The sequence below is a fragment of the Phlebotomus papatasi genome, chromosome 1, assembly GCF_024763615.1.
Source record: "Phlebotomus papatasi isolate M1 chromosome 1, Ppap_2.1, whole genome shotgun sequence".
NCBI lineage: Eukaryota > Metazoa > Arthropoda > Insecta > Diptera > Psychodidae > Phlebotomus > Phlebotomus papatasi.
This window is the reverse complement of record NC_077222.1, coordinates 38,802,576-38,829,363: the sequence shown is the minus strand read 5'-3', so window position 1 is coordinate 38,829,363 and position 26,788 is coordinate 38,802,576. Positions and strand designations below refer to the sequence as shown.

General features: G+C 33.4%; 1 protein-coding gene across 1 annotated transcript in view; it reads left to right on the top strand.

The window, feature by feature from the left end:
- The first annotated feature begins 2,603 nt into the window (after positions 1-2,603).
- The window catches only part of LOC129799671 (protein hedgehog), a 56,191-nt gene continuing 32,006 nt past the window's right edge, over positions 2,604-26,788 (top strand). The window contains exon 1 of the mRNA XM_055843779.1: positions 2,604-4,022. Coding sequence (XP_055699754.1) covers positions 3,708-4,022 — 315 coding nt within the window. The 5' untranslated portion in view covers positions 2,604-3,707. The remainder of the gene's footprint in view (positions 4,023-26,788) is intronic.

Sequence of the window (26,788 nt, the reverse complement as noted above, 5' to 3'; positions counted from 1 at the left end):
TTGAATTTGGTCTAATTCAATTTATTTAGGGTTCACAAAAAATAGAATGATTCCTTTTTACAAATTTGTTAAGAATGATTGAAAGTTGCAATTTTGTGATAAGGAAAAATCAATATAAAAAGTACATAATTCCGAATTTGATAGAGATCAAGGACTAAGGTTAAACCGTTATAAGGAGTGTGCTTCTTAACCGATTAAGCAAAGTTTAGGATCATTCAAAAAGTCTTTTAACCCTTTGCAATACTGTACACTACAAATAATTATTAAGAATATAGGCTCGAAGGAACACCTATCGACACTTTAAGAAATCGTATCGTGATCTATTGGCTAGGTATTTTGTATTATCTGGGATTTGAAACAGGGACGAACAGGGACTTCGACCGTAATTATTTTAATTTGAAATTCAATTGTATTACTACTACGGCATTTTGGGTTATCTTTTTGTAGATGATCTATAAATTGGTTCAAATCGGTCATGGTAACAAAAAATAGCAAGGTTGGAAAAAGCTTTTTGAAATGATCTGTATTACTAACCTAATTTAATTATTATTATTGCATTTTTGATGCATCCAACCAATTTGTACATTTTGTAGATTATTTTATTTACAAATTTTACTCAATTCACAATGTTTGCTTGACAAATGTTCCTTCTGACGTTTTAATCTTGTACACCGCACTGGAATTGAACTTACAACTGTGACATTCGAGACGGCGGTGTCAACCCGTAGCAGCCAAAATCCCGAAAGCCAAAATCCCGAACGCCAAAATCCCGAAAGCCAAAATCCCGAATGTTCAAAAGCCTGAAAGGGATGAAATTATATGGAGGAAAATATTCAGAATGATTTCCCAAGACACAGAAGATTTCCCTTTGCCTCCAGCAAGTGCGGGTGCAATCGTGGGAGTAGCTATGACACGTTTAAGAATTCAGGATTTTGGCCTATTCGGGATTTTAGCTTTCGAGATTTTGGCGTTCGGGATTTTGGCTTTCGGGATTTTGACCGGGACCGGTCTCAATGCATTAGTGATCAGCGCTGTTATTAATTACCCCACCAGACTCCAAAATAATTCATTTCTATTTTTCTATTTTGGGTAACATTGGGCAAGGCAATTTTTCTGTTTTTTCATATAAAAATGATTGTGGCTCTGATTCTGCTAAATCGATTTCGTTATTCGTAACGAAAATTGAAAGGTCTTCGAATTGCCCACAATTTCTAATAACTATTACGGTTTCTAAAACTTACACCAGCGACGCTAGTGTTGCATTTCCGTCAGCAAACATTGCAAAATGTAATGCATATAGCTGTGCCTCGTTAGGAGGTGCTTTTGATTAAAGGCTCCAATAAGTATATGCTCCTCACGCACCCGTTTCTTGAAATTAAATCAAATAGTGAATGTATAATAAAGTGATTCATTGATAAATTATCACTTATCGAGAAATAATGATCGAGAGAAATTAATTTTATTGGGTGCTATTTATCACTGAGTCACTGATACTCAGCTGTGTCTTCTCTTTGGTCTCTATGTGTATTCTATGGTGAAGAAGAGACCTTTGATTTATGGATTATGATGATCGTAAGAAATTTTATTTATTTATTGAGAGAATAGTGCAACTTCCGTTGATTGCTATGGAGTATAATGAGAGGATGATTCTCTCGACGTGGAACACATTTCTTTCTTTTCATAAAATTGTTTACATTATCTCTCGTCAAATGGTATGCAAAGTATTTGATTTCTTCATGATCATTTGCGCTAGATTGTGGGCATTTGCGCTAAGTATGGTGATCTATGATATTGCCGAGTGTGCCAAAGTGGTAATTCTAAACACTCTGTGACGCATCTTGTGAGTGTTTCTTCCTATGTCACAAATTAATTGAATATAGGATGCACAAGAGGCTGAAATAAAAAAGATGAAAAAAACTCCTCTATAACGCCAACTAATTTGCGTCTCTCTTGTGTTCTCCACCTTTTGTTGGTGCTTCTGCTGAAGTCTTGTAAAAGAGCTGCCGTTGCTGCCGTCGCTTGTCCATCCAGGTACAACATTCTTCTTCGTTTTTCACCTTTCTTGTCTTGGCACAACAACATCTGAAGAACTCTTTAACTCCGCCCCGCAAGTCCAATCGCCGTGATCGTCTTCGGCTGACCGAGTGGGGAATTTTGTATGGTCATTTGTGTTTGTGGTTCTCATTCGGGGGAAGAATACATACAAAGTTCTCCCCATGATCAGGAGCTTTTTAGAGCTTTTCTTGATCATTTTCACAAGTTTATGTAATTCTCGGCAGCGATTTTGGATTTAGTTTCGATGAAGATCGCTGAAGATCACTGAAGATCGGTAAAGATTGCGATCTTTGAGGATCCTTTGGATAGATCCTCTTGATTATCCGTTACATTTTCCTAATTTCACGGGTTACAAGAAAGGTGTTCAGGAAATCAATTTAATGCACGCCATTGAGTGGTGAATTTAAAAGAGGGAGATACGATCATGGAAGTGTGTGTTGTACTTCACAGTGTGGTAGCATAAATTTGAGATGGTATGCTTGTATGGTGTCTCCTGCACAGTCCTCCTTCTCCTATTCACGAAAAAAAGATTCGTGTGTACCTCATCTTTTTTCCCATCACGACCATGGACGCATCGGATGGACTTTTAGTTTAGTTTTAGGCGCATGACGTGACGGGTTAAAGGTGTTAAGACTCCGTGCTTAGTTTAAAATCAATCCCCACAGTTTCAATCGATATTGATTGTTTTTTAAATTTTTATTTTGGTATCTCATCCCAGTTAATCGCCTTTCGTCAATTCTTTTTGCATCCTCTTTTATGAGGACTCTGAGAACAGGAGTGAATTGATTATTTCCAAAAGGGGTTTTTGGATGAGAGACAAGAAGATCACGTAGAATCAGCGACGGGATCATATTTTTTCTGATGATCGCGAATGTTGATGGTGCAAAGAAGGTGATCATTTCCCACGAAATGTGCATCACAGTGTCGCAGTGAATGGATTTAAAAAAAAGGCGACAAGATCACATGGAGGATCTTAATGATCCATAAGTAATTTTTAGTCTTGAAGCAAAAAAAAAGTAGAAATTCTTGTGTTGTGTGTCTCTTAATGGATTACCTGGAGGATTTTTGGATTATTCACTCAGCAATCACAACAAATTATCTCAGATTTGGTGTAGATGATGATAGTAAAAAGTGTTTTATGATTTGTTATGTGATGTGAGGTGTTTTGCTTTTTATCGTGCTCAGAGGCCAACAAATACAAGAGGCATTCCCGGAGAAAAAAAAAGAGAGCTTAATCCTCTGGTTAGTTTTATTATTTAAATGTGAAAACTCAGGAGAACCGATCCCAAGACTTGGAAGGAGCAAAAAAGACCACTAAAATATTCAATAAATCATAATTTTGGGATTGTTTTGATTAATTGACCGAGTGAATTTTGTTTTTCTTTTGTGGTTTTGTGGATGTTTAAGACAAAAGTGGACATCAGAAACAGTTTAAGTGGCAAAAATACTTCATAACCGATATATTTCGCTGTGGCTGGTCAATTAATTTTCATGCGGGATTAACCGGTGAATCAATCAACCGTCGGCAGACATGCAAATGATCGCGATCATTAGTGATCATTGGAAGGATATTTGTATGTTTGAAGACCTCTGATCGCTGTTTTGCGTGCATTTTTAACACATTCAATCGGCGATCGTGCTGACTAAAACCCATGGGCACAATGACTCCGATTAGATTATCGATCTACACAATGAGGATCATGGTGCTGGTGATTGTGGTCCAGCTGGTGGATGCATGTGGTCCTGGCCGAGGGATTGGGGGTCAACGACGTGGGCGAAAGCTTACGCCACTCGTGTTCAAGGAGCATGTACCCAATGTTTCCGAGAATACTCTTGGTGCCTCAGGACTGCCCGAGGGCGCGATCACGCGCGATGATGATCGCTTCCGGGATTTAGTGCCAAATTACAATCGAGACATTATTTTTAAGGACGACGAGGGAACAGGAGCTGATCGTTTAATGACCCAGGTACATTCCAAAAATAAAACTTCCATATACTCTAACCTTTTAAAACAAATTTAATAAAACACCCAGAAAAAAGCATGCAAAAGACACAAATGATCGCATTGTTCTACCTCATGTCTGAAAGACTGTTTGCATAATTTTCTTGCTAATTAAATACCATCAACACACACCTCTCAGCCACAATCCTGCTAACTCCTCTGTCAACGCGCAAGAAGTCACCTTCTTGTCATGCATTAATAAAACGTGTGAGTGCACCATAAATGTTCACAGAGCTGTGACTCTTTTTAAATTATTAAATGTCATAAATTTTAAATATCATAAATGCACTTCGTGCCAAACATACCAACTTTGCTCTGCGATGGTCACAGGAAAAAATCCGCAGAAACATTATCTTTAACTAAATTGTCGCACATTTTATTTTTAAATTTTTGGTGGAAGAGATAGTGCTGCTTAAATTATAAGAAAAAACAAAGAGATTGCGATCTTCAGGCAAGATATGAACGGAAAAAGTGACAAAATTTTATTCTTCAATGTTTGCCGTTTCACTTTATGGCTTCACATTTGGAATTAATTTCATTTTCTATTGAGTGAATTTTATTGATCAGTCGCCGTGGTTGAAAGTAAAATGCTAAGTTGCACTTGAAGCTTTAAGAGGATATAAAATTTTAAAAATGAGTTTTCGATTTAATGTCTGTGGTAGCTAAATTGGAAATTTTTAATTTGTCGAATTTTAAATTAGAAGAAAGAGGTTTTCAAGTATTCAATATTAATTTTTCGTAACTGAATTTACAATTCAAAGTAAATTACAACGTTTTGTAAATAATTAATAAAATTTATCCTTCTATTTTATTGCTCGAAATCAAATTTCAAGCAATGTGAATAATTTCCAAAATTTGGATTATATACAGTGCGATTCCGAAAAAATAACTATTTTAACATCATAAAATCTCGCGGTATGTCATGTTTAGTGTAGGAAATCAGCATCACATCTATTTTTTCTTCTAACCTGACAAATTTATTTATTTTATAACATAAAAACATTGTTTAATTACACTGCGAAGCGTTAAGCTGTCTACACATATGAGCATTTTTTAAAAAAATTCTTTAAAAAAAATTTTAAAAAATAAAAATGGGTCGGTTTTTTTTACAAAATTGCTTACATACTAGGCAAATTTCTGTAAAAAATCCATTTTTTTACAAAAGTTTTCACTAGTGTAGAGCCGATTCTTTTTAAAAACCTTTTTAGGGTTATTTTTTAAAGAATTTTTTTAAAAAATGCTCATAGTGTGTAGACAGCCTTACAAAATAAAAAGTCTGACATACTTTCTATTTAAGCCAGGACACACATGGGGGTTTTATAACATAGGATGGAGAAAATTTATCTCAGAAACAAACCACTAGGGTAGATTTCCTGATTTTTATCGGTGCAAAGAATAGTGAGGTCTATTTCGAAATGCCCTAACTTAGAGGAAGCTTTAAAATTTAAAAATTTCAATACTTAGCTACTGAAGTTGTATCATACAGTTTTTAGCTTTTTATTACTTCGGGACATCTCATTTAAGTCGGATTTTGCGAATTAGAATTTCAGTAAATTTAGTAAATAATATTTTTATTTCAAAATATCAAACAAAGTTTAATTTAAAATTCAAGGATCATTTAATGTCAATTCAAAAAAACATTGAAATATCTGTATATCGCTAATTCGATCTTACAGCGTAACTTTATATAAAGGTGTAAGGAAAAATAGTAGGGGAAAGTGCTCTCCATTCGAACGTTCATGCCTTCGAATAATGTGAATTTTCTTTTAGTTTTCCTAAGAGACTTACACATTTCTAATAAATATTAGTTGGCTTATCATCAATTATTGAAAATTCCGTGATAATTTAGTGTAAATCTCTTACGAAAAACAAAAGAAATTCACATTATTCGAAGGCACGAACGTTCGAAGGGAGAGCACTTTCCCCTATGCATTCTCAATTGGGGAAATTTTGAAATAGATCTTTTTTGTCCTATTTCTATATAAAACTGGACTTTACCGTGATTTAAGCTCCATTAACTGGGTCCCGGTCAAAATCCCGAAAGCCAAAATCCCGAATTCTTAAAAGTGTCATAGCTACTTCCCCGATTGCACCCACACTTGCTGGAGGCAAAGGGAAATCTTCTGTGTCTTGAGAAATTATTCTGAACATTTTCCTCCATATAATTTTATCCCTTTCAAGATTTTGAACATTCGGGATTTTGGCCTTTTCGGGATTTTGGCTGCCACCGCTTACTTCAAATGTGCCCTAACTCAAAGATATTCCACTTTTCTATGACAAAGTTTATATTTTCTTTCTCGCAACAAGAGAGTGGTTTCTTTTATATAAGCTTTCTTATTATTAGTTTAAAAAAAAATTGAAAATTCTAGAGATTTTAAATCTCGAAAAATAATGACTAGAAAGGTGTTCCTAGGATGACAAATGATCGATCTTATATTTATTCAGAAATACTGTTGTACTTAGAATAATATAAAAGAAAAGACAAAATAAAAAATACACCTTGAGTAACAACTATATTTTTATAAATCAGCGCAAACTTAATTATAGTTAGTAGAAATTGAATTTCTTAAACAGATCGTTTAAAAATTATTTAGAAAGTTTCTCTAATATACGTTGAAAAAATTCTTAATTTTCTAATTCCATTTATAAATGATCGGTAAAAACAAAATATTAACTAACTGATCGCCTATTAGACTGAACCTTGTCACAAAATAAATAAATTAGGAAATCATTACTTCCAGTATATCAAGTAATATGAATTGATATGTTCATATATTATTTGTAAAAAAGAGCTGTTCTTTGTTAAGTTAGGTAGTATTTTTTTCATTTTTTAAGCAATAAAATCAGTAAAATCAGAATGGGATATTAACTAAATTAACTTAAATTTTGTAATTCTATAAATTTAGTTTGTAAGTTTTTAATATAATGTTTACTTCCATCCCTCTAAGGAACTTTAATTCACATTATAAGTCTGAATTGCAATAAATATTTACTGGAGGTTCATTACCTACTGTAAGACGGAGGAGGCCTCTTAAGATGGTTTTCTACAAAAACTTGTTTCTGTCAAACTTATGCTTTAGACGGACTTACGGCTTAAGCCGAGAGACAGCTTAGTGGGAAACCTATGGGAATGTAGTCTAAACATTATTAATCCATTTCTTGACTTAAGCCGTAGGTCTGTTCATGTCCAGTGCATTACTTATAATAGCGCAAATTCAAAAGCAATACTAAAAATAAATTGAATGATAGAAGTTTTTAATCTGTTTTGATTTTGAGATCTTTTACAAGTGAGTGCAGTAAGAAGTTGTTTCTTTAAATCTTTATGCTAAGCTTATAATTTCAAATTCAAAGAAATTTTATCAATTTTTAAAAATTCTTTGTATTTTTGTGTATTTGACTATTGCAATATTATTTATTTGTGTTTATTTTAATTTTTAGAAAAATGACAATGATTTTTTTTAAATTATGTTCGCTAGAGGAACCACAATAATTTTCAGAATTATCACAACACTTAAAACCAGTACTAAAGTATTAAAGTTCTTTTTTTCAAGACTGATTTCTCAAATTTTTTCGTATATGGTCAACATCCTAGATTCATGTTTATGAACCAATATAAATTGTTAGTGATCATCGTCAATAAAAATAAATTTAATTAAGTTGTTTGCGAGAGTGAATCGATTTACGATTGATCACCTAAAGTGCATTTTCGAATTAACAAAATCATACATCATAAACGTATTAGGGTAAAATCCAAAATATAATTCGGAGATTTATGGCAAAAGTTATTAATGAATAAAAATTTGCATTTTACATTGGAACATCTTAAGACGCGATGGACATTTTTGCTGCCACAAATCGTAACATCGCGTCTGCAGATTGTCGGTGTCGTCAGCATCATTCAGCTAAATTTGTGTTTATTGTGGGTATAATTTTATTATGATCATTGTGGCCAATATTGTTGTGGAGGAGAATATTAGTGGAATTATGAGGCATTCCTGAGTGTCTGGGTGTAAGATCACCTGTCGCGCCTCACCTTTAGCTGTTTTTCTCCCTTGAGATTCCCATCAAAAGGAGACAACTTATCTATAAACTTTCATGATAAGAAAAATTATGCAATATTCGCCTATTTCTGTGGACTAAAAATCTCTGATCTTTCCGCAATCTTTAGTGCAAGAATCTCTTTTATAACATCCTCTGACACTTTGACTTTTGGACGATCAAGAGGACGATGGTAAATATTTTATTGAGGAATATTTTTTATAACTTTTATTTGTTGACATTGGATTTCAATTTATGATAATCTCTCTCAAAGTGTATAGAGAAAATATTAATACGTGTGATTTACAGCACATTTAGCTCTATACATTATATTTTATGTTTGAAATTAAATACAATTTTTTTAACATCTCTCTTTATTTTTGCTTTCGTCAAATACAGATTTTGTAATTTTCCCTTCCTAAGCAAGTGCCAAGCACATGTCGCATTTCTTCTTTAAGCTTAACCATCCACTCAGGTGAGATGGTATATTTGGAAAGTAATTTTTCCTAGCACTTGTCTATTTATTTCTCAACCCCTTGTCATGCGATTATTCAAATGATTCCCTAACACTTAAGACTAGAGATTTAAACCATGGTAAAATGATGGCAAACACTTGGAGTGAGTTAAAAATTTATTATTCAATTTCTTCCTCTCATCTTCGAGCCCAAGTCACTTCTTTTCTCCCTTTGGAGAATTTATTTACATAATTTGTGGAAGACGAAGAAGTTTATAAACGATCCTTTTGACCATTTGCCGCTACCACTGGTGGAGACTCAACTACAACAAATTTGATGAGAAGATTCTCTTGATTATTTATCTTGTGTGATACTGAAATCAAATTACGACGAACCCATCGCAATTGCAAAGACAATAATAAATAATTATTGATGAGTTTCTGCCCACCAAAATAAACATTACTTTCTTTATCGTGATCGCAGCGATATTCCGCTACTTGGAATTCTTTTCTCATCACTAAATGGCAATACTTGCTAATATGAGAAAAATCTCTTACATCCCTCAGTCTCCGGAGATATCAAAAGATCATTTTATAAACAATAAAAATTACTCTATGAATCTGCAATGCATAAAACAAAGAACTGGGGGGCTGATAAGTCACAAAAGCTTATGTCTTAATTTTCCGTTAATCATGGAATTACATTATTTTTCTTAAACACGATAGGGTAGCGGCATTACTTGTTGCCTGTCGTTACTTATGGCCTTGTTGCATTTTTTTTAATTTAAAATTTATTTTAAAACCAAAAGATTGTGATGTGCTATCATAATACATTAATATTTTTGATTTTGAGGTTTTTTGAAATCATTTTGTGATAAAAGGTAAAACTTGTCAAACCAACGTTATCTCTGAATTTTAGTACAGGATTTGTGATTGGTAAAATGAAAAACATCGATTTAATCACAAAATAGGGTTTTTATGTTAAATTTGTGATTAGAGAAATGAATAGTTAATTTGAAAAAAGAAATAAACAACTTAGGGGAAATGCTTATAATTTTGTCCAGTTTCTTATTTTGGACACTTTGAGGATAACATTGGACACTAAAAATAAATTGATTAAAATGATGGATTTTTATTCCAATATTTGATGAATAATGAATTCTATCTAAATATTTGTTCTTTTTGGAATATTAGGTGAGATTCTTAACAATCTCACCTACTATAATCCTAACAAAATTTCATGTCCTCCGATCGCGCTCAAACTTGGCCAAAATGTGTTTCGCCACTTCCTGATCACGAATATATGGGGGGCTAAGTTACGTTCCCGGCCGGCCGGCCGTCCGGCCGCTCTTTGGAGCTTAATAGCTCCTAAACTAAAAAAGATATCGACTTGCGGTTTTCGGCAAAGGTTAAATATCGTATGAAAATTGCAACTTGGTGCATTGACCCCCCACCCCCCACCCCTCCTTCCGCCATTTTGAAGACCCCCCTTTTTTTGTTTTCTCAATAGCTCCGCCCCTATGGCATCGAGCGGGCTCAAATTTTAGTATGTTATAGCTGGGCCTTAGAGCTTTCCATCAATACCAAACTTAAGGTCCCCCGACCCCCCTGACCCGAGCTATAAGGGTCCAAAAAAATTTTCTTAAAATGGCCATAACTCCGGTTCTAATTGTCAGAATTTAAAAAATGAGGGCTTTTTGGAAAGCTCTCGTGAAATGCCACTTCCCCTTCTAACATCGCAAGTTCATAAAACCACCGCTAGGGGCGCTATTATTAAAAAGAAAATTTTTAAATCTTAAAAGTTAAATAACTCAAAAATTCCTTATGCAATCGGGCTGAAATTTTAGTATGTTGTAGCCGTTGATTATACCTATCAAACAAAAAAAACCTTAAGTCGATCCATAACCCCTGACCCGAGCTATAAGGGGTCAAAGTTCGAACATTGACCGGCCTCTATCTCCGGTTCTAATTAACATATCGACATAAATTTTACCTTTTTGGTTTCGTCTCGATGAGCACTTTCAGATGGAAGTTCAAAAAGTCACCACAGGTGGCGCTGTGATAGCGTCAAAATTCATCGAAATTCAAAGTCACTTTTCTCAAAAACGGCATTGTGCAAGTTAATGAAATTTTAGTATGTTGTAGTCCAGTTTCCAAAATGGTGCGTATGCGCGCTGTGGTTTCAATAGAACCGGAGATATGAGGGGTCAAAGTTCACGAAATTCAAAAAATCATATCTCTGGTTCTATGTGACCGATTTTGATGAATGAGGGCTTAAACGAAAGATCTCACCAAATACTACAACTTTCTAGAACATTTGAACTTCGTGGGACCAACACCAGGGGCGCCACAGTCAAAAAACTAATTTCAATATCACATAACCTCAATTATCTCGACTGTCGCTGAACCGATTTTGATGATTGCTTCGACATAATTGTAGAGGACATTTGTCTCTACATTTCGTCCATACATCATTTTCCGGTCAGACTACGCTATCACTCCGATTTTGCCGTTTAAGTGTGAAAAAATTGATTTTTCCCATAATAACGCTTTGAAATCACTCAGATGCCAATTTGACTGCCTCTACTCCACCAAGACACTTAAAATAGGGTTTTAAATGGAAAGTCCCACAGAATACAACAATTCTTTGATATAGTTGAAGTTCAACAAATGACTACTTGGGGAACTCTGGATGAAAAAACGAGTTAAGAAACAAAAAACCTCGCTTATCTTGGCTTCTGAGTAATCGATGAGATCATGTTCTATGGAAAAATTATAGAGAACATTCTGGTCTACATTTCACCCATATAACACTTTTCTGTCAGTTCATCCAAATCCTTGATATTTTGGTTTAAATACAAAATTTGTATAATTTCACGAATTTGATTCAAGATAACTGAATGGAGTCTCCCAATTTCAGCTCCAAATCGAATTTGCATGCACTCCGAGTTAGCTCACGTTAAGAATCTCACCTACATAAGCCGGTTAGGATTATCTGTCCTTTTTAACACTAAATACGTTAAAATTTGAATATGATTTGAGTTGAAATTGCTTTGGTGAAAATTCAGTGTGAGCAATTGCTTACGAGAAATATGACAGAACTTCGTGGCTTACTTCAGTCTTATTTAGTTTTGGTGAAGTACTAACAAAGTTTGTTCGCTGTTTTTGAGTGATATTATTGAATATTCATTGAATATTGTGTTGATTCACGTTACTGATGATTTGTACATTTGGCCTGAAGTGAGATTTGCCTTGTGAATTAGATTTTTCGTGTGAAAAATGGGAAATTTTCTTAGACATTCACTAGTGAGGTGATGATTCTTATTTTGGACAGGTGTTTTTCTCACGAAATTTCGTGAAGTTTTAGCTTTTGTGATGACTAGGTTGGACAAATGCCTGGAGAAACAAAGGAGCATCATCTCTACGAAAGAGATCCAGTGAGAAATGCCTTGAAAGGCTCCCGGAAAGGGCAGGGAATGAGCGAATCCGCACGTACTTGGAGTACCGAAGTCAACTCACTTTAATGAATGATATGGAAAGTTTCTGGGCTTCTTGTGACATTCCACGTTTCCCTTACATGACTAGGAAGAGGACTTGGTAAGATTGGTTCATAAAATGAAGAACAATGGGCATCCTGTTGAGGCGGATTATCTGTCCAAATTTACAGACAAGTTGTAAAAATTAATAACCAAGTTGTCCGAAATAAGAGTCAAATTCACCTCTACATATCAATTCATTTTTAAACGTATTAAAACTAATTTTAGTAAAAATGAGATGATAAATAGCTTGCCAAGTTTCTAAACAACCCTTCTGAAAAAAGAGTAACAAAAAAAGTCAATTAGTATTGAAAATATGGCACTTCAAACTTAGAATATCGATGCTTATATGCAGACTGTCCAAAATTATGAGCACTTCCCCTATGTTCCGTCTTGAAAAATCACGATTAGTACTCACTGTGTTAAAATTATTATTTTTTTCTAAAAGTGACCGGAATATATATTTCGATTTAATATAACAATAATATTCTAAATTTTTTTAAACCTTTGAAAAATAACAAAAGACTGTATAATAAATTAGCATTACGAATAACTCATAAGTATATTTAGAACAGTCATGTTCTAAAATGATTTACAATAGAATTTTTTTTATATTTTAAAATTTGATTATTGATGGCGCAAATAAAAAAATATATATCGTGAAATTATGCAATTCTTTAGCACATAATAGTTTCTATTAGCAACTATGTTACCTGTATGTTGTTTATTATGACGATAAAGTTTCCACTTAGGTATAATGCCCAGTGCACAATAACGTTTGTTTGTAAATATGTTTTCAAAATTTTCTATGAGAGTGAGCGAGATGACTAGATTTAGATCTCACTCACTCTCATTGAAATGCCAATAACATGTTTACAAAACAAAAGTTATTGTGCGTTGGGCATAATGCCCAGCGCACAATAACTTTTGTTTAGTAAACATGTTTTTAATATTTCAATGAGAGTGAGTGAGATCTAGATCTAGTCATCTCACTCATTCTCATGAGAAATTTTGAAAATATGTTTACAAACAAAAGTTATTGTGCGTTAGGCATAATATGCATTTTTCTAATATTTTTCACTAGCTTACAAATTATTGGTAAAATACTTCCTTATTGCTGTCAATTAGCATTGTTGCTGATTCGAGGGACGACCTCACGACCTCATGATCATAAGGTCATCGATAACGTCATTTAAATCGAAAAATCACATTTCTAATTCTAATTTTTTAATAGAAAATGAGTTTGTTCAGCCAGTCCGATTTTTAATGCCTAAAAATCACTGAAAGGCACGCATTCTTATCAGAAAACGTACTTAGTTTGCAGCACTTTGAGATTTCCTGAAAAGAATCTCAAGCACAATAAGCCTATAAGGGTTTGATCAGAGTCTTTTCCTAGAAAAGCCAAATCTATGCGAAAATTCACACTTGAAGAGATTGAATGATATTTAATCATGTCCAATCATAGGAAATCGCAGTGGAATTAACTCATGGTGGAATTGCAGAGGGAAGACGGGTCTTTCGTGAAGCGTCAGTTGATGATACAAAGTTGATCTATTGAGAATAGATTGTAGAGGTTTCATATTTCGATGGAAGAATGGGTGATGTTGAGTGTGGAGGGAATTTTCTTGTTGTAGGCGGAAATTACCGAAGCTATCAATTATTCTCATTTCTCGATGATCATTGCATCGAGAGCCGTTGATCGTAGCTACAAAAGTGAAGATGATGAGAAATGTGCTGGTGGTGTTTCTCTTGGCATTTTTTTTCCATCCTCATCATTCCCCAAGTCTTATAAAATATTCCCGATTTCTCCGTAACTTCAGTCAAAGATCAAATATTTCACATAATATATTTCAAAAATTTTCTATTTCACTCCGTTATATCCAACCAAGATCATGTCTATCCGGAGGTGAGAGATGGACATGAGTGAATTCCTTCAAAATGCTACAAAAGAAAATTCAGAATCTACAGAACATTGTGAGAAATGGTAGAAGAAACATTTTATTACTTTAAATTAATTTACACACACGAGACAAAATATTCTGGACAAGAAAAGAATACCTTATGGGATCGTGGCTATGATTAATAGTCTTTGCTAAATGATCTTTTATCACATGAAATGATCGACAAATTTCAATATATTGTAAATTTATTATTAACAATATGGTGAAGGAGAATCTGAGTGATTTATAACTGTGAAGTATTCATCGTAAAATTTTACCTTTTAGAGGCCATCGAGTCATTAAAGAAAATGGTTTGCTTCTTTCTTTCCTGGGCTTTATTCAATAATCCGCACTCACTATTGTGTCTCTTCAATGAATGAATCTTTTTTTTTATCATCCACGAACAAGTTCGATAAAAAATAGCCATTAATCGAAAATTGTGTAATTAAAGAATGACCTCGAAAATGATCGCATTGGAATTGAATGCGATGATGTTTTACATAGAAAATCCAAGAAATAAAATCAATAATCGACAATGGCTTTTATAGTTGAGAATCAATTTAGCCTTTTCTGCCGTTAATATGCCTGAGAAGCATTAAAAGAAAGGGCGGATGAGTAATCGTAAAAGAGTCCTACACTATTTTAAAATAATTGCACAGATTTAATATTCTAAGCTGAGGTCAAACTTACAACCGTAATCTGGAAGTGTCTCAGATTAGTGCATATCGGCTTCTTACGCATTGTTAGTAACTATTATGGTGAATGTTACAGTGATAAGTATCTATTATTTAGAAAAAGTCCACCAATTATGTCAACTACTATCATAAAGGATAATAATTAAATCTACGATGAATCTATGAACTACGTTCACAAATAATCGTAGTTGAATCAGTAGTAGATCGTTTAATCGGCTGCGATTAGTTACTCTAATCAGCTGATCGTGCCGATCAATTTCCATGGTCAGCTGATCTTTCCGATTAGTCTCCATGATCGGTTAATCGATCCAATTAACCTCCGTGATCGGTTAATCGTTTTACTCAGTATCCATGTCCGGCTATTCTTTCCACTCAGTCACCATCATTTAATAATCAGCTGATTGTGATGATCAGACTCTATGATCGGCTGAGCGACAACCACATTTTTGAGCACGATTAATTAATATCCAAAAATGGCGCTACATATTTTCTAATACTAGATAATTTTCGGCCAGTAAACTGAGTATGAGGAACAGTGAAACACGGTATTGACCTTTGGCTCCTTTCTCCTTTTAATTTCTCAAGCCGACGTTTCGGAAGGGTTTTCCTCCTTCTACAGGTATAGAAATTTTGGGGAAAAAAGAGAAGAGAGGAGTTTCTCCATCAACATTCAACAAAGAACAATGTTTGTTGGATGTTGATGGAGAAATTGTCTCTCGTGCAAAGTCCGAATTGTGCTCAGTGTAACGATTTTTTGTGACAATTTTTTCCCCAAAATTTCTATACCTGAAGAAGGAGGAAAACCCCTCCGAAACGTCGGCTTGAGAAATTAAAAGGAGAAAGGAGCCAAAGGTCAATACCGTGTTTCACTGTCCCTTATTTTCTAATATTTCTGTTGCGTATTTAATGATAGCCAAACTGTTAGAGATATCGGTTTTGAGTTTCCGGTGGTCCCTCAATGTTTTTCTTATAAATTTTTCTGTCTTCCCTACGCAAATGCTTTTATTTAGGTTTAAATCAGAACGAAAAAATACATGGCCAAAATTTTACCTTGAGGGCGGTCAAAGGTCAATACTTTATATTCAAAATATTCAGTATTTAAAAACTGTTTTATAACTGGTTTCATTTTTAGAAAAGCCTTCAAATTACATACAAATCAGAATCAGTTACAATTATTAATAAAGAAATTTACTGAAATTTTAATAGATCATGCTCAGCTGGGGTGGTAACTCTGAGGGGTGCTATAACGGCGGCTAACCTTAAGTTACGATATCGCTATAGTTCTGCTCGTTCTGTTAGATGCGGTTGTGAGCGCTCGGCATGTTATTCCGAAGGCACAATAGAATCTGCTCCTCTGTCGGTCTTCACCAGGAGCACGCCGGATCCGTGGCTCTCTAGGAACGGGATAATGGGACTCACTTCAGTGTAATTCAGCATATTTTGGTGTGGATCAGTAACCAATTCTTGCTACAATTTATCAATTTTATAAAAGTTTCTAAAATATTCATGATGTGAAGATCGTATTATTGATTTATCTATGCTGGGGCACCACCAAACACGGGGTAGCACCAAACACAAATTTTTATTTCTAAACTACTTTGACTATCTCGACCATTTCTTCAGTGGACAAGTATCTCTATAATACCTATAAATTTCTGTAAGTCTTGTCCTCTGAAATCGAATATCTGATTAAAAAATCGCAGTGTTTGGTGGTGCCCCAGTTTCCCTTATATTCTTTTCGAAACCGCTGCACCCATCAGGCCACTCATTTAGGCCCCTTATGCACTCCTCATTTTCCTGTTCTACCTTAACCTCCAAAGCAGTAAACCTGCTCCATATCATCGTATGCATTCTGATACAAACAATATCGTTTTATATCATGGTAGACTAGCTTCGGATTGTGGATCTGAGCAGTGAATGTGTATTTGACTGAACTCTGCATGTCGGAAGTTATTTCCTATAGCCACCTCTCTTTTTAAGACGGTTATTTATCAATGCATTGGCATTACTTTTCCATTCAGTCACTGGAAAATTCGAGACTAATAGAACAGATGAAAAATCTGCAGACGGTATAATCTCGACCTGAGTCCTCACAGTAATAGAGACACTATTCTATCCACTGATCAACTGAGGATCCTAAACCCAAAGCCGAAGATCCTAATCCCAACCCAATATTTCTAATTATTCGACCTGTAACTGTTGTAATGATAGTTTTACGAACGAGCACGCGAAGTACCCTTACTTCTCCGAAATCGTTTGATTTGCAAATAATCAAAAATTCTTTCTTGCATTTCACCTACAATTCATATTAGGGAAAGTACTCTCCCTTCGAACGTTCATGCCTTCGAATAATGAGAATTTATTTTGTTTCTCGTAAGAGATAAACAATAAATTATCACGGAATTATCAACAAATGATAATAAACCAAATAATATTTAATAGAAATATATAAGTCTCTTAGGAAAACTAAAAGAATATTCGCATTATTCGAAGGCATGAACGTTTGAATGGAGAGTACTTTCCCCTATATTTTCTTATGTAAAGATTTTTATTTATTTATTTTAAAATTTGAATAATGAATAGATAAACTACAATTTTTATACATAAGAAATTAAGTTTTCAGTGGTACTCTTTGAAATTAATTTCACAACCCTTTGATATTTGAAGCAGAAAAATGGTACACAAACATAATCTCTACAAATTGTCTCACCAATAGTATGAATAGAATGACAAAACGTGGCTCCCGGAAGGGTTCTTAAAATTGAATTCACATGTTGACAGAGGGGATTAAGCCCCGATGATTTGTGTAGGACGTCGCGATAATGATCAATGAGGTGCTCCAAGGGAGAAAAGGGAAGTGAGATTGTGCCACTTGCCAGCCATCCAAGTGAAATCGATACATTTCCCGATGGTGCGATAGCGTGAGATCCTCCTGTCCGACAAATTTGACAAAAATTAATTGTTGAGAGATTTTCATGTAGGAAGTTGTATGGTTTTCTGGGCAATTCTTGGTAGCAGCAAATCATTTCTGTTTACCACCATTTACTGCACACGGTGCTTTATTGAAATGCTAATAAAGCGTACATTTGAGGAATGTCTATGGACAATCTACAGTCATATATCACTGTGATCATGTGAAAAATGACGGAAGAAATTTTATTTTGTATAGAAAAGATCACCTTTTGTCTTCTTGAGTTAAAAAAAAATTGGCGCGTAGGTGGATGATATAAAATGATGATGTTTGATGTTTTTCCTTCTCTACCTGACATGCTTCCACTTTTAAACCACTTGGCTGGAATTCTTAAAATCTTTCCCACAATTTCGAAAATATTGTTTTATGATAATTGGACAAATGCACAAATTCACGATTTATTGCTCTTATGAATTTATAATGGAGTATTGTTGTCTTTTGCTCCGCACAAACTTCGATTGAAATTTTAGGCTGATGAGACTCACTTAATTCTTGCGAAATTTTCACACGATCACAGTTGTATAACCAATTGAAAAGTTCTTGAAATTTACTGAAATTATAATTCTTGCTTAGCACAGGTTGGTCTTCATTGTCTTATTTCTCCATAGTGCATATTTTTGTGAGAAGGAAACTCAGGAAATAGTCAAGATAGTGCTCGAAGAGTGAAATATTCCATATATTTCGAAGCCATTTAATGCGTGTCTTCCATTTTCCCCTTCGATCGTTATTGCTAATACTTTATACAATCGGCAATAACTCATGTTGATGGAACCTTTTTGAGGTGCTCTCTGTGTACATTTCGTTCTGACTCCTTTGCACACTTTCCATGGTGTCTTCTTCTCTCTTGAACAGGCTGATTCTATGGTTCTTTGAACACCAACATCCATTAAGAAATGCTTCTTGTTCGTTTAGTTGACCTATTGGTAGATCTCTCGGGATTCTTTTATTTTTACATTACGAAGATATGCATATTAGGACGCTTCCTAATGCCATGGAAATCTTGAAGAATTCTCATAACTCCAAACATGTTCTATGTATGGATGTTCTAACTCCAATCGATTTTGCTTATAGAGATGGTTCTTTTTTGAGTTAGATGAATTTGATCAAGTCGAGAAAGCTTCGCGAAGTATTCGAACGTTAAGTGATTTGAAACAGATTTTAGGAGAAATGCAAAATCTCACTAAATTGCGAAAAATTTGAACTAAATTACCATATTAATATTCACAATCCCTTCAATCATTTGCGAAATAACTTGTTCTTTGTTTTGTCTAGAGGATGGTTTTAAAGCTAAGAAGACTGTGGACATTTAACCACGAATATTAGTCAATAATAATAAGGCATTGCTAGTAAATGAATTATTTTATATTAATTTTATTATAGTTAATATAGTTGCTTAATGCAAGATCATAAGACAGTTTCTTGAGGCAAAATTATTTATTTTAAGTCAAGAAACACGGTATAGTATAGACCTTTTTAAAAACTTCTCTATTTCCTCCTGCTACGACGTTTCGGAGATTGGTTGTCTCCTTCCTCAGGTATGGGTAGGTATGGGGAAGCTCTTATCAGGTTTCTAGGGAATCACTTGAACAATAACATACACTTGGACTTCATAAAACACTTTCTGGGACGATGTCACCAATTGGACGGTTTGACGCAATTTATTTTAAATTGTAATTTTAAATTTAAATAATAAATTTAAATTAAAACAGCTAAGAATGCTATAGGTTTCTTAACATTGTTTAGGTTTTTTTTACGGCCAAATTATCTTGAATTTGAACAGATCAAGAAACCATATATTAAATCTTACACTGAACAGAACGAACCCTATTTCAAGCTGAGTAAACATTTATTTTCAAAACCCTTTGAAATACACAAACTGGTTTTCAAAACAAAGTTTAAAAAAATCAAATAATAGAGTAAGTGTGCCAAATTTCGGCCACCTTTTTTGTTCCTCGAATTTCCATGAACTTTTAGATTTTACATACTCTAGAGAGTATACAATGGAAAAGAATAACAAAAAATGAAGCTTCGACAAACGAGATGACGTGAAAAAGATATTGGAAGAATTCCCGAAGGGCAAAGAACTATGAGAATGAAGGTGGCCGAAATAGGGCACCAAAGCTTAGCCTATATTTTTATTCATTTTAAAATGTATTAAGAATAATTTTAGAGTAAACAAAGACGGTAAACTCTTTACAAGGTTCCAAGAAACACGTTTTAAAAAGAAGGAATAAAAAAAATCAATTTGAATTTAAAATATTACATTTCAAACTTTAGACTTTGACGCTTCCATGCAACTATGCCGAAGTTTGGCACACTTACCCTATAAATATTCTAAAGATTATTGAGTGTTTCTAAAAATATTTTTTTCTCTCTAAATTATTAATTATTAAAATACTATTGTTAAAACAGTTTAATTTTTAAATTATTTTTTGAATTAGAAACTTTAGTTCTCAAATAGATCAATAACGTTCAGCAGTTCAGGTATTTAGTAAGCTTTTATTTGGTTTTAGTAAGCCTCAAATTATAACAAACATGTTGATTATATTTTAACGTTTAACACGTTTTTAATACTTAGTTTTGATTATAATCGTTGTATAAAAAAATAGAGGAGAAAATGTACCAGGTCATATTCGTGTATATTTTATTTAAACATTCCACTGACCGTAAAGAAGAGAATAATCCTTTTAATGAGCTGTCTGAAATCCCAATTTGGACTTACGTGTGAAGCTGCATTACCACTCAATAGCGATTATTCAATTTACATTAGGTTTAAAAAACTTTTACGTATCCTTAATTATCAAAAAAAGTAATATTCCGAAGCTTGCCCGGTTTTCCGTTTGCTTTGTACGTGTTTTTGGAGAACAGACGGTTATAGATCTTGATTTAAGGGTTTTAATTATTTCCTAGGGAAGTTTTTTTTATAATACCTTTAGTGATTCTACCGCCATTTTATCCATTACTTTTAGCATCTAGAAAATGTTAAAAAAAACCTGAAGAAATAAGAGCAAGAGCTGTCTTAATAATACAATTTAAAATAAAATAAAATTAAAATTAAAGAAACTGTTTAAAACAGTGCATCAAAAAAAATCTCTCTCGTATTTTAACTCGATGTCTTTCCACTTATTAGAAAACCGAGTAATTTGAGCCAGGATATTGTAATCGGATTTTACATTTTCTCATTTTTTTAGGAGTGTTTAGAGAAACATGTCAGTGACCCTTTTGTGTAATCTGTAAAAGTATTTTTAATTGTCAAAAGGAATTTATTAACTAAATATTCATTTTTTTAATGTTGGATCTATAGAATATAACGCATAAAAAGCTTCCTTCTTGGACTATACGATTTTTGAGAAAAATATAGCAAATTTATTTAATTGTTTTCATTCATAGAATTTCCTTAATATAGACAGGAATTGTTGCAATACAAATTGAGTAGTTAGAATTTTAAGCTCTCTGAAAAAGATTCATGGCTCAAATTAGTATTTGATTTATTGATTTTAAGAATTCCCATAAATTTTGTGATCGGTATTTGAACTACCTGTCTGAGAACTTCAAAATCAATAAAGTTATCGAAATATAATATTAATTTTTTATCTGAAAGTGAATTAACTTTTTATGTGCGGCTTGTTCACTTAAATTAATGTGATCTTAATGTGTATCGGGCAACGGCAATAAAAGCTTAGTCTAGTCGGGATAAGATTTTGTATGTGCTCAAAAGAGCTGTGACGGGTTTGGTGTCATGTGGCCAAACACGAAGGTGAAATCTTGAAAGGGACATTTGAGAAAAAATGGGCCAGAAAAGAAGAACAAAGCACGACAGCAGCATTCCCCAGTGTATTATGATAATATTGATGTGGTTAGAGATATCAGATTACAATTAATTTGAGTTGATTTGGAGGTATTTGGTCTTCTTGCTTGATCGATAGTTGATCACGATCGTATCATATTTAAATAATTTCTTTCTTCTTTTCACACACGACGTGAAATTTGACGTGAGGTTCTCAACTCTCGATCTTCATCCATGAGGAAATGTACCAAAAAAAAACAGCTTTAGCTTTGGCGTGAGAGATGAATTATAGGAAAAGTGGTACAAATTACCACAAATTAATAGTAAACTACATAATAATTTATACGATCACGTCACTTTATGTCACATTTGATTTATTAATTAAATTCACGCGGGATTTCTGCGGCATAATGTGAGGGAATACACATTAAAGTCCCACACAAAATTTATACCATCAAAATGTGTTGTGCATTTTGCAGTGATTTTATCTCTGTCAAGATGTTGATGGACGGTAGAAATCTACTATGAAGAATTGTTGTAGATAGAAGGAGGAATAATTTTTGCAAAATAACAAATTGCAAACAATTAATAATTTTAATAAATTACAAGCTGTATGGAAATTAATTTAGAAATGCCAAGTATTGCTTCTTGGCAAAACACTTTGAGTAAAAACAAGCCAGAATCACCGGCATTCTTTCAGTGGACATTCTTTGGAGGCACGATCGGGTGAGAGTTGTGCTAAAATGGAGTGAGAAGGACAAGAGTATAATGGATTTATGAAGCTGTTAAATTAATCATCACAATCCCACGAGATGGTGGAGAGTGAAATAAGTCATTTAAAGCTCATGGTTCACTTGTAATGCTAGACGACATTTGACGGCGCTCAGGCAAAATACCTGACTCTGGATTACATTGTAGAATGCTTCAAATGATTATAAAAAGATTGTAACAAAAACTACTTGAAACGTGATCACTTGTCAGGTGGTTTTCCTTTTTACCGCTCCTTCTCATTGATTCCTACTTCATTCACTGGAACATACTTCTGTTCTCATCGATACGAATTTCATCATGCAGTGAAATTTACAAAATTTCTTATACTTTTCAGGCTTTCTGAAACATAATTTGAATATATAATATATTTTTATATTTTTAATATTATCAATATTACTAAACGTTTATGAGATTATCAATGTTGGAATAGTATTTTCAATTAACATGGTAGCGCGAAGTGGGTGGTATGGGTGATGTGTAGATCCGGTCAGCTTATATTATTTTTTGTATAAAATAGGTCTGTATAACAGAAATTTTTCTTATACAGACCTATTTTGTACAAAAAAATTCTAGGCTCATAGGACCTTCAACTGCCCTATTCATGCAACCCTCTTAATTGAATTTCATTGGGTGTATCTTTAAATCCACCCCGAGATGCTATACACTGGTGAATTTCTTGAACAATCTGCCTTGGTGGTTTGTTTTTGAGATAAGACTTCCAGTTCAACTGTTATAATCCCTCAAATAGTCTTGGCTAAAACAGAAAATCAAGCAGACTTTCGAAAGGTTAAAAAGGGCTGTGGGTTTATCAAGTGTTACATTGACAGAAATTTAAATGAAAAATAATCAGTGTTGAAAATTTTCAGAGGAAGGAAAGATAGATCAGGGGGATTAGGGCCTAAACAGACTCAGGCTGATCCTCGAAAATATTTAGCCAGTAAAATTTGGTACTAAACATTTATCCCAATTTATTTCTATAGGATTTACAAAGATTTCTGAGAAGTCTTCTGTAGTAGAGTGATACCGTTTCAGAGCATTTTTGTTTACTCATTTTATTTTTACAAATATTTCAAAATTTACAAGGTCATAAGAACGTACAATATGGCGAAAAGTACTCAACCTTAATTATATTTTGATAGAAACTTATATCACTGATAAATTTTGTGGTAATATTTTTATTAATTTAAAAAAGGATCCAGGGTTTCTTCACCCTTAATTGATTGTACTGTATATATTTAGTTTAATTCATATTTATTCACGTACAAAAGCTTCCCTCTTACAATGCGATCATTACCGCCTTTGTGTTGCTACCATCATCCAGGTCAAAATAAAGGAAACATTAAAATTATGACTGATTAACAGCTGATTTTCAAAACCACAGAATTTCGAAAATATTTCTAAGATTTATCAAAAAGCAATGGTGTACTTTCATTTAGAAAGAAAAATTGCGAATCGAATATTCTAGTTTATGGACCTTACTAAGTCGATTCCAAATCATAAAATTTCACAACCATTTGTATTTAATTGTAAATTTATAATAATTATAACAGACTGTTGAAAACAAGCGCCTGGCAAGTTGGCCTTTTTATATGGAGCTATTTGAAGGAAGCCAATTCCTAAATTGATCTCAGACTCAGCTCACAGTGCTCCAAGGAAAAAATTTATTTAAACACAAATTTAGTATATTTATCCCTCCATACGGAAAAGTATCTTATAATACGGAAAAACTTCACACTTTTTAAATATTTAGCATAACGATCACGAGTGCAGAAAAATTCCCATACGCATTTGTATGTGAAAGTAAGATATTGGCTTCAATTTTGAACGCCACTAGCCGGGGACTAGGTTGAAAATGTTCCAAAAAAATCAGTTATAACTCTTTACGGATCACACCAACTTTATTTATAAAGCAATTGGTTTTAAAATATATAGTAAATCTTTAGACGAATGGACTCTACGCACTAGAGAAATTTATGTCCATATTGAAGAGTTTTCCTATTTCTACACTGAGAAAAAAAGAGAGGGTGATTAACTTTTTTTCTTAATAACTTTAACACTTTTTAGGTGTAAAAATATATCAACATTTTTTAATGTTAATTTTACACCCTTTTAAGTGTAAAATTAACATGAAAAAGGGTAACTTTAACCCATAATACACCTAAAAAGCGTAATATTTACACCGATTTCGGATCAATAATTCAGGGTAAAATTAACATTTCCGGAATGTTATTTTAACTTTTTCGAATTTCTCTCAGTGTATACATAAATTTCTCTAGTATGTAGAGGCCATAAGTAAGAATAAATTCTAAATTCATTCTCATTCTACAAAATGACAATTGGATTTAGAGACAACTGGGCTTTTTCTGAACAACTCTACCCAGGCTTCATTAGCCTGTAAAAATGGCTAATCTTTTTAAAATAAATCCCAAGTCCCAAGTGAACTGTCCAACTAAAACTTTTGGTAATCAAAGAGAAATACATCCTAGGAACTATCAAAGCTTCGGGATTTCAACTTGAAACGCATTCAAAGACATATTCAAAAATTTCATTTTGAAGAAAATCGATTTTGAAGGAAATCAAAATTCCGTTTTGACAAAAATTGCTCCCAATATGTATAGACCTTTAGTTCAAACTTTTTAAATCAAGTCTAGATAATAGTCTGCTTAATTGTGCTCAACAGTTCATGAAACCAAGCTACCAACTTAAATTCTAATTTAATTTCCTTCTTTAAACAATCTATGTATTTACCTTTTAAAGTATCCCATTTCTAAATACGTAATTCTAAGCCTGAGAACCATTAAGCAATTCCTTTCATCACTTTAATTCATTAGTTAAGAAGCAAATTAATGTGCCCTATGTCGCAAAATGCACCTCAATTCCTCTTCTTGGTTGCCTTCCGCGTGTGCTTTTGGCTCTTTTTCCGGTGGATGAGAAGGGGGTATTGTTTGCTGTTGAACTTGCTGTTGAATGTCAATTTGTTGAGACAGCTCTCCACACGTAAACTAATTTATTGTTCATGTCACATGTAATTAATATTATAAAATGTTGCACAGAAGAGAAAAGGTAGTAGAATGTGTCTTCTGTTGGTTTTTTTTTACTTCTTCTTCAACATCTCATCTTTAAAACTCACCCATTGTGGTGTTATTAATTTTCTTCAATTTGTGAATCTGTCTGTGTATCTTCTTTTTATCTCATCGCAGAATAAAAAGAAATTTTTAAGAGATTTTCGTACAGTCTCGATGTTACATCGAAGTGTTTTATGCGCGAGATGCCCACATCTCTTGTATGGGAGTGAGAGAAACTGAACATCTTCTTGGTGAATAATGGATTGCACATCGGTCGTATTGAGATATGCGCTGATGGTCGCATGTTCAGTAAGTTGAAATCATTTAGAAGAGATTTGTTGTTGCGGAAACCGCAGGGTTAACATTTTCAGATGTACAACTCTCTGTCATTTTGACTGCACTTTTGAGGATTCCACAGGGAATAATAAAGAAAGATGAAGAAACGGGGTGGCAAAGCGTTTAAGTTTAATTCTAAAATTTGTCTAAAATCGAATATATGTAGGGGAAAGTCCCCATGATTGATACCATGGGAAGCTTCGTAATGACCAAATTTTCTATGTTTCACAATATATATGTGACTCATCGCAACTATATTTTAAAAACTATGGGAAAGTGGCCAGTTTGTAAAATATATTGCGGAGTCACGTTTATTGAGAAACATAGGAAAAATTTAGTCATTACGAAGCTTCCAATGGTGTCAAGTATGGGCACTTTCCCCTAATGCCATTGAATTTTGGTTAAAAATCAATTATCAGATTACAACCAATTCAGGCACTGGTTTAGATTTATACTAAACCGAGATTAAAATACATTTTAAACGATTTTATAAATGAATCAATAGGTTGAGCAATAAGTATTTTATTAGAAGTACGCAAAGCTATTCGATTTTCTGTTCTTCGATATTCGGATGACAGCTGTCAAACACACGAGAAAATGAAAAAAATAACCCTTATTGCATGACTTTTTATCTGTAATTTTCGGTCTCAATCAACCGAATATCGGAGAGCTCAGTGTATGAATAAATTCTCATGATAAACTCTCCAAAGACCAGTGGGTCATCCCAATATAGTTTAAAGATTGTAAGTTTTAAATTAAAAATATTTATCAAAGTATATATAAAAATAACTTTAAAAAAATGAAGTTACGTTTTGTTACATAAATCCGTAAAAATTTCTAAATATTCAATTTTTCCTTCGAATGAAAAGAACTTTATTCGTATAATCTACAATGGATTAGATGTTTTGCAAATTGCTCAATTGTTTTTTAACACTAAAAAAAACAAAACTTTTTAAAATTAACACGTATTTAAACGGTACAATGTCGCTATAAAACTTTATGAATTTCTTAAAATATGCATGTAATATATTTTTCAGTGTTTAAATTTTAATTTTTTCCTCTTTTCAAAGTAAACTTTGTTGAGAACCTACTACGGTCTGTCATTTGACCGAGCGCGCTAGCAAAAACGATCAAAAAC